Here is a 20,171-nt window from a genome sequence, read left to right on the forward strand (position 1 = left end):
ACAAACCCCCATCAACCCTCGAATCCACTCTTGTTGTCAATAGACTAGAGTGCCCTCTAACTCAACGCTCACATATGTTGTTTCGTGCTCACGAGCCAGCTGCTAGCTTGGAACCTTCTCTCTACCATACAGAGAACACCCCGTACAAATTCGTTATCAAAACACTCAACCCACCCTTACTCATGTTGAATTTGAAGCACGATATAACCCTAAAATCGCCAGATAAACTCTAATCAACTAAGCTATTCTTTCCTTTCAGTGTTTCCACTATGGTGCAAATATTAAAAGAACAGGAAGTATAAGTTATAACCTATCTAACTCATGAGTTGTGACTTATGATGATATGGCCCATAATAACAAGTAAAGGCCCAAACACTTGACACAATCATAAGAAAGTGAGTTATGTTTCCTCTTTCTACTCCTCTCTCTTCTTCTCCTCCGCCATTCCCACACTCTCTCTCCTTTCTTCTTCCTTCTTCTTCTTCATCATTCTCCCCTAAATTAATTTCCAGAAATTTAATTATGAGTTCCGCTGAACCCACTAAAGAAACCCTAATTTCTACTGACGAACAATCCAATGAAATTTCTTCCAAATCTTATTTCGACATTTATGGACCTCAGGTAATCAATAACCTACTCTCTCTCTCCTTCTTTGTATTATACTTTGTTTAATTTTCGTATTATATGGTTTTGGATTATGTAGATAATTTTATGAGTTGAATTAATGTGACATTTTTTATGGTTATTAGGCAAAAGCTGAGGTTGTGCTTAATACAACGGAGGCTAATTCTACTCTGAGTTTGGAAGTATGTTGTCTTAAATTTATATAATTCTATTCAATTTAGTTTTATGTAGTGTAATTAAATTTTACTATTATGTTGATTTTTTGAAATTTTTGTATAAGTTTGTTTTTTGAAGGAGTTGTAAATTTGATTGTAGGATGTTCAAGGGCTTGTAACATGGGTGCTTGCTGATGGTTATATGCCTCCTTGGGTTTTTATCAAAGTAAGTGTTCGATTTTGACGATTATTTGCTATGTTATTCTCGCGAATTCGGGTTCTCGGTTCAGCTTACTTGTGATTTGTGAATTAGGATGACAATGTGTGAAGAGACCTGTAATTTTCTTGCTAATAGAAGATGTAATTTGTTGAAATGTAATGTGGGGAAAACTAGGGATGAAGACTTTTATTTAATGATACCTTCAATTATTTCCGGCTTTGGCCTAGTTTAGTTTGAGTTATTCCTCTGCAGCACTGATTAATTACATGATTGAAGTTCTGATTCAAAAATATGATCGTAAACCATACAAATTCAAGCCTGCAAATATACAATTAAAGAGGGAAGAAATATATGAAAAACTATACTTATATTGTGTCTACAATGATATATTGTGGATTATTGATTACTATGTTTGTGGTCTTGGTGCTGTCCTTGTGGGATGGTATCTAATATAAGATGGATTGCGTATGAGCTTGGGCCTACGACTTAAACTATCACGAGCCTGCTCAAGATAGAACTTTGATTTAAATGTGAAAAATTAGCTATGCACTTCTTTTCTACCTCCTAAGTCCTAGGTGAGAAGACAACACTTGGGCAAAATTGCTTAGTAGTTTGACATCTAATTAGAACGCATAAAAACTCATTTGCATTTTTTATAATTGCTGATTTACCTACATTATGTGGTGCAGAACAAGCCCCTCATCCCAAAAGTCGCACTTCTATATGTTCCAGGTCTTGATGCAGCATTATATTTGTCACACACAAAAAAGTTTAGCAATTTAAAAAAGTGTTGTGGGAATCCAAGGGCAGTTCAGGCTTTAAGGTTGGTTATGGCATTGATTCTGTTTTAATTTTATTTTGATATCTTTTTTTTGTTTACCTTGTGAGTGTTTTGTTTCCTGTGCTAGCTGTTTATTAGATGGTATTCAGACAATTGATGCCCTTCTGACATGCAAGTTCAAAAGGAAAAGAGATGAACCTGATTTAGCCCCCAGGATACCTAACGAGTCTTCTGTAAAAGGTATCCAAACTCTAATTGTATCATTACTTTTAATGATTATAGAGTCCATTCCTTTAGCTATCTCACCGTTCTCGCCTCCATCCATCTCTCACTCTTTGTTCATCTTCCTTTTGATTCCTCCTGATTATGCACCTGTTGATTCATCTTCTTAACTTCTTATTGTGTAGTTGTGCACAATGTTTATTCATTTATGCTCTGATTATCTACTGATCGAGTAGATGATTTCATATCAAGTTAATGGTTACTTTTTTGGGTAAAAATACCTTTGAACCAATAAAAATAAACCCATGAGATGGAGAAACTGCTGATTGGGCCACACAATCAGGAAAGTTAGGAAAAGTTCTCTCCATTTCTTGAAGACTGGAGCGTTGGGTTGACTGATCTGAAAAAAGCCCTAAGAGAAATGTTTTACCCTTGCAAGCAAAAATCTATAAAACGACCAACTTAAGGATGGGGGTTATGACCATTAGTGAGGTTGGTGTGGAGTCTGTGGACCATCAATTTTAAGAAAACATATATAGGCTCAGCTATTCAGCCGACCCCAAGCTTGGTTGCTGGCATCTTTGTTGGTCTGTATTTGAAAAGGTTTGCCTGGGCGCTGAAGCCCAAGCTCTTCTGGCTTCTGCCTAAGTGCTTAGAAAGATCTGTGCAAGGTTTTTCCGATGAGACGTGCAAAAAGGATGCGGTTACGTTAATTTAATTTCTGCAATCTATTTTAACACACAGAATTGATGAAGCATTGTGGTCAGCGCTGTCCTTTGAGCTTAGTCTGTAGGACTCTTTTCTTGCAAGTTGATTTTTTTTTTTCAAACGCTGTTGTCGGATAAAGTACATGGTGGCCTCTATTTCTGTTTGGTTTGCATTTGCTTTCGATAAGCTCTAGCTGCTCTACAATTCTATTCCATTCAAATTACAAGGTGTATCCTAGAACCTTGTTTACTAAGCACTAGCCATTGAGTCTATTTTAATAAATAAAAGTTATTTGACCGGGCCTGTGTATAATTTGCAGTGTCCGAGTAGTAATTGCCTATTTGACCTTGATCGGATTAACAGACAATCTAAAGTGTGTACCTAAACTTCTAGCTGCTGATTTAGATTCTTTATAAGAGTTTTTTCACTCCCCAGAACCTTGATTTTGTGCTATTTTCTGCATTGTGTGTAGCACGAAATGATCATTTTTTCCGATGCTAATACTTGTCTACCAATACAGAAACGAATACCACTCCAAACATATTATCCCCAACTGAGCTCTTGAAGAATATACCATTCCCTCTGACATATTATACTCTCACTGCAAAACAACTGGAGGATAATGGGTATTGCCTCAATCAACCTGGTAATGCTCTGTTTTCCTTACTTCTATATTATGCTTTGTTGGAGCAGTGCCTTCTGTTTGATCATATTTTGTACATAATGTAGGTTTCTGTTCTACCCTCTCTGCACCTCCTGGGTCTTTTCCTTGTGAAATGTTAGCTCTTGATTGCGAGATGGTAAGATGTGACATAGCGTCTACTTTGTGATGGAATTAGCTTTTCTGTTATCTGCGATTTTTATTCCGTCACAAGCTTCCAGTTTCATCCTTAAGCATCTTTAAAGCCATGGGTGATGTTTATGAAGTGGGAAGGCAAATTTTATTTTTTGCTGGTCATTGTCCCTAAGAAGTTCCTGTTTTGTTTTAATTCTTCTCTGTTCTCTTAATAATAAAATAAAAGTTTGATGCCACCTTTCTTTATGTTGGATGGAGCTTTGGGCATGAATATTTAGTTATTTACGTCAAGGATTCTGAAATTAGATGAATGCTGATGTCTTCTGTTCAGATTCTTAGTTTATAGTCTCTAGTCTCTAGTCACTAGTTACTCACTTACTCAGTTATTATGAGTTTAATCATTAAATGAAGATGGTTTGTGCAAATATGCAATGATGTGTCAATTGAAGAGAAGATGCTAACTCTACCAGTAGTTCTAAATTTTTGAGGCCTAGGGGCTTTTAGAGGTATTATGTTTGTTTGATCTTTGTTACGTGTCAATGTGTCATCATGAAGTGTAGAGACTGTAAAATATAGTCATTGGTAACTGTTGTTTATTTATATGTTTTTCCTTTATGGGTCTGATATGCACTATAACTTTTATCTTGCATTAAGCTTCTAAATACATGCTGTTTTTCTAGTGTATCACATGCAATGGATTTGAGCTGACGCGGGTGACACTCGTAGATGTTGAAGGTCAGGTGCGTTCTTATTGTATATCTATGATCTGTATGACCACACATTGCAGCTACTTTGAGATCTCTTAAATAAATAAATGAAAGTTAATGTCTCTATCTATAATTAATGTTGTTCACCTGATGTTGCTCTTTGTGAAGAGTGATTGTTAGGACGTTAGACTGTTTAATACTGGTGAATCCCTGATTCTTTTCTTCTATCTGCCTTCTGAAGTCTGTATATGCTATATAATTCCAGGTCATATTGGACAAGCTGGTCAAGCCATCGAATCCAATTACTGATTACAACACAAGGTATTACAACACAAGCTGTCTCTGATTCATGTTTTTCTGTTGTGCCTACGACTTCTTTTTTTTTTTTTTCAGATTCCAGTGTCAGAGTTGCTAGTGTTATTTTTTTTTCTTCTTCTTTTTTTTTTTTTTTTTTTCTCATTAGCTACTGACATATGACCCCTAATTTATTAAATGATCAGACCACTGTATTTTTATCTCTAAGCTACACAGTACACTTACAGGAATCATAATATTTACTTAAAAGTTGAAAGTAGCTGAAATTTCCTTTGCCCTTAAACTTAATTTAGCGATCAAAATCCTATAATATTGGGGTTTTGTTTAAGTCATCTCTGGCCTCTTAATTGAACTATTTTTGGACTATCAGTTGCCAGAATAGGGAGATGGTGGCAGCATTTTATACTTAAGGTTCTTTCCTAAACATGTGTTCCAATTATCCCTTTTCTGGTCCAAGAAGTTGGATGCACAGTGCATACTTGGGATGAGGTCACTTTGAAGGTTGCTTGCATTTTTTAGGTTCTCTAATAATATTTTTTATATATAGAAAAATAAATTTAATTACTCATTTCTGAAATGGTTTGTGGTTTTCACATAGTTGTAAGATTAGCTTTTAGGGCTTAATACCTAACAGCTCTTTTTTTTTTTTGTTGTTTTTTAATTTTTTTTTATTTATATTAATAAAATAAAATCATATAATAGGTGAATGAAAAGTTAGTTTACAAATTAGGAGTATAAGATGTTTGTTGTGAAGAAAGCATACAAAGACACCCAATTACTATGTATTTCCGAAATCAAATAACAATTAAACTCCTATTCACCACAGGGAAACTAAATAAGTAACTATACCGTAGTTGGGAGTAAGAGAAGATGTACGAAATCTGTATTAACCACATACACCAGGAAATTGCTATAAAAGAACTTGTGATGGTAGCTTCTTCTTATTGGTCGTTCTAAACCCTTCAATGTTCAATTGCAATAACTTCACCACTAGAGTAGGCCCGATAGGGGCAAATTCTCAACTCCCACACGAGGCAAACTTCCTAAAGATGTGGAGCCGCCTAACAGTGAAGGAAGATATGCAAGCTAAGTTCACTGCTGGGACTGCATAGCACTGTTTTTACTCAAAGAGTCGAAGCCTTGTAGCTCATGCAAAAGCTTGAGGTTTACGATAATGTGTCCATAGCCTTTTAAATCATTTTGGCAGCTCTGTAACAAGGGTATGAAGATGGCCAGGTTAAGAAATTTAAGAAGAGACTTGCAAGAAAAATATTTTTTAAGTTTCCCCCATTTGCACCATCAAGTCACTATCCTCAGATACCTACAAGTCTAAATTTCCATCGATTGCTCATCTTTCTTGTCATAGGATGGCCTTAATTTCCGAAGCCAAATAATGTCTACAGAAGAATGGAAGAACATGTGAGTTGCTGACGCAGGATCATCATGAAAATGAAAGGCAAGGATTGACATCGAAAACGTATGCAAAATGATAGTTTAACTACTCCCTCTGTAGTCTGTACCATAATATAGTGCCTATTTCTCATTTTCACGGTAATTAATGGTAGTTGAGGGAGTGTGTAATATTCTTAAAAGTAGGGGTATTATATGGGAAAAGTTCAAAAAAATGAAGTATATAATGACATTTAATGAAGCTCTGGATATAGATATAAGAGTATTTTATAGATAAGTAATTAATGGCACGAAAAATTGGGGAAATTTTGGGATGGTTCAATTGGGAAAGGTAAACAAGTTGGTGTATTATGGTAAAATTTTATAAAATAGAAATATTAGAAACAGGTTCAACATTTTATTTACCTAAACCTGATGACAAAGAAGCTCAAGCATGTCAGAATCCCCAAACATTTTGACCTCTTTCTTGATGTGGGAATTGGGATGTGTAAAATACTCAACTCTTGATTTGCTGAAGTTTTCCTTTTTCTTTCATAATTGTACCCCATAACCCCATTTTAGAACTATGTTTCATGTATATTGAAATTAGAAATGCTATTTTCAATGTATGTATTCCCACACCCTCTTTTAAGGTGTGGGAAATGGGATGTGCAAGGTATACATCCCATAATTCCATAAATGACACTTCTTGCAAGAATATGCCACTATCATCATATAAGGTTGTTTATTTTGGATCTTTTTTCTGTTTATGTAAAGATATATACCAAGTATATGGAACTTTCTGAAGTGGTCAAGTGGAAGCATCATAATCTGTTTTTTCTTCTTTCATATTCTGAACTATGCTTCAATATTGTGAAATATACTCTTGGTTAATTCACTGATCTGACTATTTGGCAACATTTTTTTTTTCAGATATAGTGGAATCACGCCAGAAATGTTGTCTGATGTATCTACTAGTCTTGAAGACATTCAGGTATGATGTGTTTTCCTTTTTATTTCTTACTGGATGTTAAAGTGGTAGTGATATTGTTGCTGATGCTGAGTTGAATCTTGTTTGCTTTCCTGATACAGGAAGAATTTTTGAAGCTTGTTTATAAAGAGACGATCTTGATTGGGCACTCATTGGAGAATGACTTGTTGGCCTTAAAAGTATCACATGATTTAGTTATTGATACTGCAATATTATACAAGCATCCTCGTGGGGGCTCATATAAAACAGCTCTTCGGGTGCTTGCCAGAAGATTTCTTTCTAAACAGATACAAGATTCAGAATGTGGCCATGACAGCATTGAGGATGCAAGGACAGCTATGGAACTGGCTTTGCTAAAGATTAAAAATGGCAAGTGAATCTGAATCATTTGCCACTTTTTCCTATGTTTTCTTTTGTTCTCTTCGACTTTCTCTTTCTCACTCTTCTTTGTTTAGCTCTTTAACTTGTTTCTATACTTTTCTTGTTTTACTTTTCACGGGTAGTTCTTTTTGCCAATTTGTGTTGGTTCAAATCATTTTGGAACTAAGGCTTTGGTGGTGGTGTTGTTGTGATGGTGTAAGAAAGAGTTCTGACTTAGATTCAATAATGATGTCATCCCTACATTTATGTTTTACTTGTACCCAGCACAAGCTATTGATAATGTTTCTTAAACTGAAAATGGGCTGCCTCAAAAGCTTTATTAGGATGCTAGGTTTAGAAGAGCTAACAAGTTGAGTCAAAATGCCTCTGAATTTTCTCTTTCATGTTGTTCTTCAACCAGTTTTGTTAAGTTTGCTCCTGGATGCAACATATCGTATTCTCTGGTTACTATCTGTAGGCAACTCTGTTTGTCTACTTCCTACATATCACATATAATATCTTCTTGTTAATAACATGTATTAGGTTCAACATATCACTTCCTCATCTCTTTACCTAATACTGCTGTTAATCAACCTCTTTTTATTTTTTTTGTTGGAGAGAATAAAATCCTGCTCTGAGAGAAAATTCTTGCGGTAAGATTATAAGGGACAAGCCAAGTAGACTATGAGATTTGTCGTGGCTTGGAGGAATATCTATCCACACAAGAGTAATTATGTGCGCATTTCTTGAGAAGACAAGAGAACTTTCACATTAGCCTATCTGAACACATGGTTACCTGACCTAAAATTTGTACTTCCTCCTTTTCTAAATAGATGCATCATAGAGAAATGACACACAAACCAAGGTGAAGGAGAGAAAGTGTGCTATTTACATAGTTGTCCATGTGATTTGTTTGAAAGAGAGAAGGTAAAGTAGGTGCATGTGAGTTGGTCACCACATCTATGAAACAAAGTTGAGGACATAAAAGTAAGTTCACACAATAAAAGTTTCTAAAAGAGAAAAGATGCATCTATTGAGAAACATCCCTAAAGGGAATATGATGCATCTATTAAGAAACGAAGGAAGTATGATTTTTCAACTTAGTCATCGAATTATGTTTATTATGTGGCATTGCTTCGATGTTCTACAAGCTTCTTTGATTTTCCATAACTAACCTTTCTTCTGTTTGGATATTGGATATTCTACCTCTGCATAAGCAGTTTGTGAAGCTTCTTTCTTATGACTCATACTTTTATGTTTTCCTGATTTTAGGGCCTGATTTTGGCTCACCTCGACAATTTTTGCGAAAGAAGCTTCTCAATGTGTTGAGTGAGTCTGGCAAAACATCATCTTTCATTGATGATATTTCGATTGTGAAGCGTTATTCTTCTGGAACATGCCATGCATTTCCTGTCTCATCTGATGATGATGCACTATCTAGAGCTTCAAAAGAGGTTTTTAATATCTAATGCAGCGTCTTCTCTTTTATTTTTGTGGGTGGTAGAACTTCGGTATTGAGCAATATTTATGCATTTTCCAGGTAAAAAATGACAAGGTGCATTTTGTGTGGACTCAGTTCTCTGAAATAAATTCCTATCTAAAAAAACAAGCAGATGACGACGAAAAATTTAATGCACGGCTTGCTGAGTTGATGGCATTTCTCACTTGTCGAAATAAGTCTTCTGCAAGGAAGGGAATAAAGTGTAGTTTACCTTCAACATTCAAAGAGATTCTAACCCGTACAGACGCCAGAATTTACAAGCTCTATTCTAATTTACCCGTGAATAGTATGTTTATTGTATTTACCGGTCAGGGAGACACTGCAATAATCCACAGGTAATTTTTCTTGACAGCTGATAAAGTATTCCTCAACCCCTTCTGTCATATGTCATATTACTTAACATAAAGTATGATATAAGTCCACATTATCCAGCTATCAACAATTGCCATTAATGGCAGTGCTTGTTTGTCGGATGTGCCGACACCAGCCCTTTCTTTAATAATTAAAGACCAGTGAATTTGCTGGAGAATTTAACGATTGTGTGATTAGTAAAAATCTGGTTGTAATGCTATAGTGATTGATGGCATTTTTAATTGGTTGTGACAGATGTCATGTCAAAAGAACTGCTCTAGTATTTCACATATTCTGCTTTAACACCGGATACTTCTTCCTAGTCTCATCCTTAAACCATTGTTTTCGTTTCCTATTGTTACATGTCAACTAATCAACTATAGTGGTCCTACCATTAGCCTAATGCCTCTCATGTGGCTTTCTCATACATGGTCTGAGGTTAGGCCAATGTTTGTAGCCTTACCCTTGGAATCACACGATTCACACCAAGATTGGATCCTCTTATTTGGGGTGACAATCAGGCGTGGTCTGTCTGCTATTTATCCTGCAAGAGCTAGCAACAGGTTGATCAGGCATTTAAAATTCCCATTGGATTATAGCTTAAAGTCAGAATGTCCGAAGGCATTGGCATCTGCCTCAGCCCTTCTGATATAGCTTTAGAAAGGGGGCCAACAGAATCTTAGAAGTGAATTCTGAAGATCTATGTTAGAGACCTTTATATGTTTCTCTCTCTCTCTCTCCTTTTTTTAGCTTTCATTGAAAATTATTTTTTTTTATTACTAGTTACTTTAAGGCTGTTTTGCACCCAGGCAATCCTATCATCTTCTGTTTGCCAACGTCATATCTGATATTAGTTCCCCTTTTGCAACAATTCTGAACTATAAATAATTACTAGTTTTTCCTCTGACCATATCTTCCGGTGATGCTGTCATGACTGCATTGCTGCATCCTGGTCCTGTGCTGCCTGTTGTACAGTTCACCTAATTATGCTGCTTACGCTGTAGTGGAACAACTTTCTTATGATGCTTGCTGATCCCTCTTCATTAAATCTCTTTGGCGACATTGGCAGTGTAATCTACATCCATGCTACTTACTGGGTTTCCATCATTTTACTGGGCTTTACTCATTTGCTACCCTTTTATCATCCATGCTAGTGATGCTACCCTTTTCTCATTTGCTGCTTCTGTCAACCTCTGGTCATCCCAATTTGCTTGAGCATATTTTTTCTCACTTTGGAACTTACTTATGCAGCCGATGACTAAACTGATGTGTCCAAATTTTAGAATGTTTTTGGTCTAATCTTATCGAAATGAGTCAAATGACATCACATTGGAGTTATTTTTCTTCCCTTTCTGGAGATGGTGGTAGATCCGTGGTGAACTGATGAATCATTACTGCTGTTTCTTTGTTTTATGTTTGACATGGAAGTTTTCCTTTGTCCCAGGTACATTCTTTTATGTGCTGGTGATTTCATAGTTGACATTCTTCTGCTATGTACTTGCAGATTGCGAAAGATGCTGACAGAAGAATCCAAAACCGAAGTATGCCGTGAGAAACTCATTAAGGTCTTGGAAGAGCTCCAGGCCCAGGCTGAAGTAGGTCTCTGCTTTGTGGGTATAAAACATTGATTTCTAAATGTTAAACAGGATGTTCTACATCATGTACACCATTTGTAGAATGAAAAATCTGAGGTCGTCAATCCATTCTCAACTGACCATACCCAGAATGAAGAGCATTAACTAGAATTTCATATAATGAGTGCTTTTTTTAATTAAATTTGTTTTTATATCTAAGTAACACAATTTAAAACGCTCTACAAAGAGAAAGGTTAGATTCATTTCTGACTAAGGTTTTTTCTTGCAAAAATTCCCAGACACTTAGCCAGTTAATACCTCGAAAAGAAATCCAGAATTTTTTTTTTTTTTTTTTTTTTTTTTTTTTTTTTTGACAGGCAAATATATATATATTTTTTATGTATACACTGTATATATGTTACTGAAATTAATACAGTAAATATCTTCAAAAAAAAAAAAAAAAAAGGTGTCATAACTTAGCAGATTACAATAATTGCGTATGAACCAAGGATTTTTTTTCAAAGTAAGCCTAATTACAAAACTATTTTGTAAAGTGGACTCGTAGTCAAACTATTTACCAAACTAAGTTTTTGGGGTAAAACGCTGTCTCGGACAGCGTTTTATACCCTGATTTTTTTTTAAAAAAATTTAAAGTATAAAACGCTGTCTCGGATAGCGTTTTTACTTGTTGACTTTTTTTATTTTAAAATTTCGTAATTTCTGATTTTTAAAAATAAAAAAAAAAAAAATTCAATTACACTAAAATGCTGTCCCAGGCAGCATTTTATGTACTGAATTAAACGCTGCCTGGGATAGCGTTTTATGTGCAATTTTTTTTGTACAAAAAACGCTGTCCCAGACAACGTTTTTCTGCTGGACTGAGCAACCAGCAGCTTCCCCACTCCAAATTCTGCCACCAACACACCACCCCCAGCCTTCAATCAGGCACCACCCTCCAACACCACCCCCATCACCAGCCCCAACCGTCCCACCACCGTCGACCACCACCAACCACCACCTCCCGCCACTTTTGACCACCCTTAGGCACTTCACAACACTCCAAACACCCCCGATAGCACTACAACCACCCCCCACCACCAACCCCAACCTTACCACCACCATCGACCACCACCAACCACCACCTCCCGTGACTTTCGCCCACCCTTAAGCACTTCAGAACACTCCAAACATCCCCAACAACACTACAACCACCATGAACCACCACATTAACCACCACCGACCATCGCTTCTACTCCGTTTCTCATTATGGAGCCCAAATGTCTTGTGTTTTATATATATTGGCCTAGAATGATCTATTTTGACTGATGTAAGTCCGATTTGGACAAATAAGGAAATTAAACTTCAAACCACACACAAATTCATTCAAAAAACATTTATTATATTAATAATGTAAGTGTTATTTACATCATTCTAGAAAATCCGGCTACGGCCAATAAATCAGATAATACTATCCCGACTCATTTATTCGGGGTAACGGTTCTCTATCCTGTCCATCGTCCCTCCGTTTGACACGACGCCGCCTATAATGAGTAATGGTGGTGAATGGGTCTTGGGGCGGTGGCGGAGTCTGTTGGCTGGACGATGGGTCCTCCTGGGTAGGGGTGGGCGTAGAACTGTGGATGATGTAATCTTCTGCGACTCTAGGTGACGTAGGATCACCTCCACCACCGCTACTCTGGCCGAACTCGAACTGTGAATGGACGAAGTGGCCATCATGACCGTCCCACGAGTGGACGAGATAGCCGTGACCATATCTCTGCAAGGTAGCGACGCCCATATCTCGCACCCGCTCGACCTAGGCTCTAGTGGGTCCGTCTATATGGGTGTCTGATAGTGCATCAACCATCGCCACCATACCCGCCGCCTGCAGTAATTAGCGATCAGTCAGTTGTATGATATAGAAATTTAAAAATTGATGAAAATAAGTAGATTAAATAAACTCACGTATCTTCTAACGACGTCAAAGGCTGGATGGTGGGGTGTAGCTGGGGTTGATGAAACGCCGTGTAATCCGCCTGTACCAGACCATGTATGGATCATGAGGATCCATAACGCCCTGGATCGGATCACGTGCAACGATGAACTCCAACGGTCGCTACCATAGGTCAATGTAAACCTTATGCTCCACTGACTAGTCAGTCTCCCCCTTTTCCCGACGGTCAATGCTGTGCAGGCGGATACTAGTGTCATACTGCTGGGGGACAGCATGTGTAGTCCAAACTGTCTCATGACTCGATCGGGTAGGTGACTCTCCACAACCTCGAAACATATTATGGGGGTCCTGACACGCCACTCTGCCTGATGTCTAGTAGATGAGCAAACATGGCATCAACTAAGTCAGCTACGTACGGATCCCATGTCACCTGCAATAACACATCAAAAGTAATATCGTAAATAGGTTAGTGCACTGACAAGAATCATATTAAATAAATGTTTACAAATTCCTTTTAAGTTACCACCTGATCCTCAGTGAGTCGGTCAAGGGCGTCTCGGTAGTACGGAAGACCCCTCGCCGCATGCGCATGTGTTAGTCTGGGGACCACCCAACTAATACCAAAAAATGTTTTCATGTCCTGTCACCGCAATCCCATGTATAGGAAGGCGCGTGAGTATTGCGACGTCCCGCTACGTAACGGTCGCCTCCCCAACAGGTTGATGGAAGGAGTGCGTCTCCTGTCTCCACCTCTCGCGAGCGCAGTGACAAGCGCTCAATCGATCTCTTTGAACGCCATCCGATGAATACCACCCAAGCCAGCCAACTTGACGTACACAATAACGCGTGGATCGACAACCCAGTCGGCCATAACCCTGGTATTTTAGTGCCTGCAAACTAGCATCCTCGCTGAATCAACCTGATAAGAAACCGTACGACCGTAATTAATATCAGATAATATATCAATTTAACATGCATAAGTACATGAATTGACAGATGAAATATTACCGACTGATCCCATATGTCAACGCTCCGATGTTTGTCCTGTAGTGTCAGGACAGAAGATTCAACAGGTCCGGGTGTCCTATCTTGTCCGTCCATGATATTTGTTCATTAACAACGTTATACACCAATTATCAACACAATTACTAGATTAGCAATTAAACATGAGCTGGACGAGTTAAAGGCAACGACGGAAAATTTCAAATGACAAACTTCAAAATAGAAATGATCCAAATGTTACAAAATCACATACAAAATCAACCTACTATTCTACTACATCAAATTACATATACAAACTTAGGTCTCGGTCGGTCTAGATGGACACGTTGTCCGGTTGTGACCCTGCTGGTGACAGCGGCTGCATTTGCTCGGTGGACGGTTAGTCTCCTCCATTTCATTGCGTATGAGCTTTGACTTTGGCCGACCTTTTCTTGGTACCATGCTGCCATCCGGAATGAGTTTAGGGCCAATGTACTATGTCCAGGTCGTCTCACAGGGAATAGGCCAGAACCGTGGTGCATAGGTGTTCGTATATGCCTCCGATTGCAGCATAGGGTCCACCCACAACCGCTCTGATAGTGAATACGTCGCACAGACTGCTAGAACATGAGAGCATGGGAGATGGAATATCTGTGGTTTGTTGCATGTGCACGTTCTCAACTGAAAGTTAATAGTATGTTTATGGCCTCCTTAACTACCAAGTCGGTCTCCCCTTTCTGTTGTAACTTGGTAAATATGCAATCGGCGGTTATACGCACCCACTCTGTGATATCTGGCTTTTGCGGTGTTCTTCTCCAGAATGGCAGTGACCTTGGGGGGGGTATGCCAGTCCCTGTTCAGCCCTAGACTCAGAAGATTCCCTTCTTAAAGTGAAATACCTGTTAACTTTGTGGAAAGTTAACTCGACATGGGACATGATCGGTAGAAACCAAGCTCCCTTCAACACATTGTTAAATGTTTCAGAGAAGTTTGTAATACATATCCCATATCTGCGACCAGCGTCGTGAAACAAAGACCACATAGGAAACGGGAGTTGGACAATATACTCTAGTGATTTGGTACATTCCTGACCAATCGAAAACAAATCAGCTTGTAGTTTTCTTTCTTGCCTTTGGTACGCAGCAGCCTTGAACGTATCTCTCGCGTTGTTGCTTCAAACATGAGTTTTCAAGTTAGAAGCTATGTGGCGAACACAAAACTTGTGATAGGCTCGCGGCTGGGTGAATCCAACGTTAGGATCATTCATTGCTGTAATGATCCCAGCATGTCGATCAGATATAACACAGTGCATGACATGAACCCGAATGCAGCCCAGAAGCCAAGACCAGCTGGAAGTGTTTTCCCCTTCAACGAACGCAAATGCAAGAGGAAATACTTAGAAGCTTGCATCCACACTTGTAGCAACCAAAAGTGTTCCTTTATACTTCCCGTACAAGTGCGTCCCATCGATACAGATAACAGGCATACAATGTTTAAAACCATCGATACAAGGACCGAAGGCCCAAAACACTCGTTCAAACACTTCCATGTTGCTGGAGTAAATACCATCCACCAGAGCTTTGTGTTTCCATACAACAACGGTTCCCGGGTTTGACTGTTGGAGTGCTTGCATGAAGTGCGAAAGTTTGCCGTAAGAACTCTCCCAATCCCCAAATATTTCAGCTATAACTTTCTCCTTGGCATGCCATGCTCTTCGATACGGAACCTCAAAATGAAATTGCTTGAGATGAGTTCCTAAATGAATTCAACTTTCAAGGACGGATCTTTCTGCACAAAGGACTTCACATACTCAGATATTATGGACGAATCCAAGTTTGGGTGATCAGTAGATAGTACTTCAATGACACAATTCTCCCGGTGCGGGCCTTTGTAATGTGACTAGGGTAAAGCCACGCGAGTGCTCACTTGTTTTGGTACCCCTTAGCGACCAACCACATTTCTTCTTGCACCGCAGATGAAGGACACTCTCATTCAACGTCACTGTGGTGTAGAATTGATTCCTCCATATAGAATACATCTTCACCATTTCTTGAAGCATTTTCTTACTTTCAAAATACATGCCCTTCTCAAATTCTCCTCCGGGACCAAACGATGTATGGCTACCCGATTCGGCCCATTACTGATCAACTTCATAGTTCTCGTTTATCTGACTAAACCAAGGTACGGGAGTTCTAACCATGGGTTCACCAACTTCCAGGTGTGCAGGTTCAATATCCATGTTCTGAATTGAAGTCCATCTTCCTCCTCTTCGGTCTCCGCCTCATCATTTGTTTCCGCATACACATCATACATAGACAATTCGTTATTCACAATAGTTTCAAGATGATTTGGCACAAGTTAAGACAGTGATGCTTGAACATCATCTTGCATAGGTGAATAACTACGTAATTGCATCGGTGAAGGTGTGACGGTGTTCGATGTCGAAGGACCAGGTTGGCCGAACATTGTCACATATGCCCCCCCCCATGTATAGGTGAAGCTATATGAGAACTAAATGGCATGTGAAATTGGTCGTCGTGCATCATTCTACTAAAAGATCCCATCACATATTCATTCGATATCATGAAATGTCCTGTGTAAGGGCACTTGGAAGGACTCTGTGATGTAACCGAAAATATATGTAGCTTGTTGTTTTGGCCGAGTACTTTGTTGGGTACATATAGGCACCATTTCTACATATATCTCAGTGGGAACACCCTTCATTACAACAAAGCTCCTCAAAGGTTTCAAATGTTTATTCGTAGAAACAGGTAACACTTGAACCTCATTGCCAGTCTCAAACCTTATTTTAATGTTTAGTTCAACATTCCTTGGGTTTGAACCAATACTACTATGAACCTCGTTCATCAAATTATTGAAAGTCATGTTCTGTTCAAGTGATAGTGGTTCCATATTTCCTCCACTATACTCGACACGGGGTCCATCGAACAAAATTTCACCTCCCCACCGGCATAACAACACAACATTTTGTGCAGCCATATTCTACATAATAACCAAAACACATTATACTTAAAGGCACTAAATCATCCCTAAATTGCCATAATTAAACAACAATGTACATACTTTTCAAATTACAACTTAGAAGCACTAAATCAACATTAATAAACAACAATGTAGTTTATCACAATCACTCAAAAACTAACAATTATCAACCATTATCAACAATTATCAACATTATCAACAATTATATACACTAACAATTCAACATTTTCAACAATTATCTACTCTAACAATTCAACATTGCCAACAATTATCAACACTAACAATTCAACATTATCAAGATTTTAACCACAATTCCAAAAAAAATAAAAACCAATACAAAACCCTAGATTTTGAAAACCAAAGAGAGAGGGCAAGTACCAAAATCGGGGTGATGTGAGGCTAGGTCGTCGGGGCTGTCGGCGGCCGGTCGTCGGAGGGAGACGGCGGTGGGGGTGGCGGCCTGAAGGACACGTTCTTGCTTCGAGTTAGAGAGAGATTGAGTGAGGGAATAGAATTGAGGGTAATTGGCAGAGAGCAGAACCTCGTAGGTTATACCCACATGAAACGCTGATTGAGGTAGTGTTTTATTTAAAACAAAAAACACTATAAATGCTGTCTCAGTCAGCGTTTTATGTGTATTTGATTTTTTTTTTTAAATTTTTAAAAATCAGAAATTACAAAATTTTTTTTTAAAAAAAAGTCAACAAGTAAAAACGCTGTCTGAAACATCGTTTTATACTTTAATTTTTTTTTTTTTTTTAAAAAACCAGGGTATAAAACGTTGTCCGAGACAACGTTTTACCCCAGAAGCTTAGTTTGGTAAATAATTTGGCCACGAGTCCACTTTGCAAAATACTTTGGTAATAAAGCTTAGTTTGTTAAAAAAAATCCATGAACCTACTACATTGTAATGACCCAATTCATTTTTCATCCTTTTAAAGATTTGTTGGTGACTCCATACTTTGGTTAGACCTATTAAGATTAGTTAGGTCCAATAACTGTATGTAACCCTAAAATGAGATGCTAAAAAGATATAATTACACACCTCGTAACTCAACTGTCATCTGAAGTATTGGTAGTGCAATGCATTGGAGTTTCAACACAATTGCCTCCTTGAGACTGTAGTTAAATTGGTGGGCGCATGAGATGCTCGCCCATGAGTTTTTGGTGCGTTTACTTCCAAAATGTTGTATTGTAACGTTTCATAATCGTTTTACATTTTTTTTTTGTTAATAATAATTATAATCATTTTACATGAATTTTACCTAATTTTCCGTATCTCTATAAAAGGTATTATATTCATATCTACGAATCTACGATCATTCGAAGAGCTTTTAATAGAGTAAAACCCCACTTCCCCCTTTAAATTTTTTAATAATCTTCAAACCACTTTAAACTTCCCAAAACAATTTCAAGTAAGGGTGAATCATCTCACCAAACTTGTGACGAATTCGACTAACTCAATACATTTTGTACATTTAAAGCCCATCATTGTAACTCAAATAATCCTGCAATTGTGATTGTAATTAATACGTGTAAACTTATGATGCTCATACAAGAAATAATTTGAAGATCATTTTTGAGAACATGAATTGGCAAGTTCACTTACATCAATTGATACTTTTTATAGACAAACAACATGATTTTTTTTGTGGTGGTAAGCATAATAACTTAGCAATAGAAATCAATTTGAAATTTATTTGATTGACCATTGGTCAGTGGGTTCACCAACTAATATTAGTTGATAAATCTTTAGGTGAAAAAATATTCGATTGTGGTTATGGCCCTTATGGGAGCATTTGTAGTAAACACCAGTTATAGATTGAAAAATAAACTTGAAATTAAGTCTGGTGAATCTGTAATGAAAGTTTGATCAACTAACTTTAAATCGAGAGCAAATTTATTTTCTCACACAAATAATCGATTCACCATAATAGAATATTAATTCAATAATCTACAAGTTTCCTACTTTTTTCCATATGGTGGAGAAACTATTATAAATATCGAGATCAATTACTCCAATCTCCGGTTGTAAGTAATCATTCCTGATTCACCTAATATACGAGTCGTAATAATATAATTTCATATTATACTTTCACCAAGAGGATATTTTCTACCATTCCTCAAAGTTTTTTTTTCTACTTTTAGTGGCTTTGACAAAAAAAGAACTTCATTGGATAAACTTTGCATCGTAGTGGATATAACTAAAGAAAACTACATCATCATCAACCATCTTTCCAAGAAACTAACGGTCATGATTAAACAAAGAAAAAGAAAGACTTCACAACAAACCCCCCCACCCCCCCCCCCCCCAAAAAAAAAAAACATGGTGCTATTTTTTTATTTATTTATTTTTTTAAAAAAAATTTAAGAGCAGAAAAACCATTTTAGTCCGACAAGTTGGTGGTATGCATGCAGACAAATATTCAACCCACCAAAAAAATACAATAAATTATAAAAATAAAATAAATTAATTAAATCCAACATTTTGAGAATTTTGGGTAAACATTTTCTCACAACTTTATGCTCCACTTTTTTCCTTAAAATTCCAGAAGATTTGATTTCTTCATCATATTTAACCAATTGGGGCGTTACATACATTCTAAACAAGCTTTGAATTTTCTTATCATCTTTTGGAGCGCATATTAAATTATAATATAAAGTTTTTTATATCAAAAGTTTGTTCTTTTTAGTACCTAACCCAACTTATTGACTTATTTAAGGTAGTCCTCCTGTTAATTGGTCAATTTTGGTTGGGGGGTTTTGTGTCTTGTTTTTGTGATTTTTGGCCAAAATCTTTTGACAATATTAATTCTGAAGCTTATCTCTTTTCTGGGTTTACTATTGTTTGCAGGTTATTCCTCTTTTTTGTGATCTTTACTCCCAGGTACTATACTCTTTTTTTTTTTTTTGGGTTTTCAATTTCATGAAACATTTGATTTTGTTCTTATTTCCCTTTATTGTTTCAATTGATGTATATTTGGTGGGATTTGATTATTTTCTTGTTTGGTTATGTTTTCAATCATATTTTATGTGCATGCTTACATTTTATATAAAGAAAATAGACTGCATGAAAAGCTTTGTTAGTAGATCTGCTTGTGCCAATCCCCAGATATATTCTTCTATTTTCTGATTATGTTTTGTATTTATGATACTATTCTTGGTGAATTCTTGCATGCTACTTTATTCGTGATCTTCAAGTATATATGAGCATGTTGTAGATTTCTTTTGGGTTTGATAGCAATTATTTAGTTGAATTATTGAGAATTGAGATTTTGGATTTTAGAATCATTTTTGCAAGTTTATGTCATGTGCTTAAAAGCTTAGTTCTCAGAAATTGAATTGATTGTTGGTGTGTAGCCTATTCGTCGCATGGATCATACCATTTAAATTGGGTTTGTTTGGTTTGTTTGAGTTAGAGAGACCTTTCTAGTTTAGTAACGGTACTGTTTAAAGGAACTTGGTTTTTACATAACGAATCCTAGTGTTCCGGTCCTAGACTTGAGGATCTAACGTGTGTACTTCATAGTTGACGTTAA

General features: G+C 37.2%; 1 protein-coding gene across 1 annotated transcript; it reads left to right on the top strand.

Annotated features, from left to right (window-relative positions):
• Nucleotides 1–368: 368 nt before the first annotated feature.
• LOC110735794 (small RNA degrading nuclease 5-like) lies at nucleotides 369–10,896 on the top strand. The gene is made up of 14 exons (XM_021915979.1): nucleotides 369–621; nucleotides 750–806; nucleotides 940–1,005; nucleotides 1,689–1,822; nucleotides 1,908–2,020; nucleotides 3,231–3,356; nucleotides 3,440–3,510; nucleotides 4,187–4,246; nucleotides 4,479–4,534; nucleotides 6,851–6,911; nucleotides 7,010–7,277; nucleotides 8,541–8,722; nucleotides 8,809–9,104; nucleotides 10,625–10,896. Exons 1-14 carry the CDS (start codon nucleotides 403–405, stop codon nucleotides 10,746–10,748), a joined length of 1,833 nt encoding a protein of 610 aa, XP_021771671.1. The 5' UTR covers nucleotides 369–402; the 3' UTR covers nucleotides 10,749–10,896.
• Nucleotides 10,897–20,171: the final 9,275 nt, after the last annotated feature.

Source organism: Chenopodium quinoa, unplaced genomic scaffold, assembly GCF_001683475.1.
Source record: "Chenopodium quinoa cultivar QQ74 unplaced genomic scaffold, ASM168347v1, whole genome shotgun sequence".
Taxonomy (NCBI): Eukaryota; Viridiplantae; Streptophyta; class Magnoliopsida; order Caryophyllales; family Amaranthaceae; genus Chenopodium; species Chenopodium quinoa.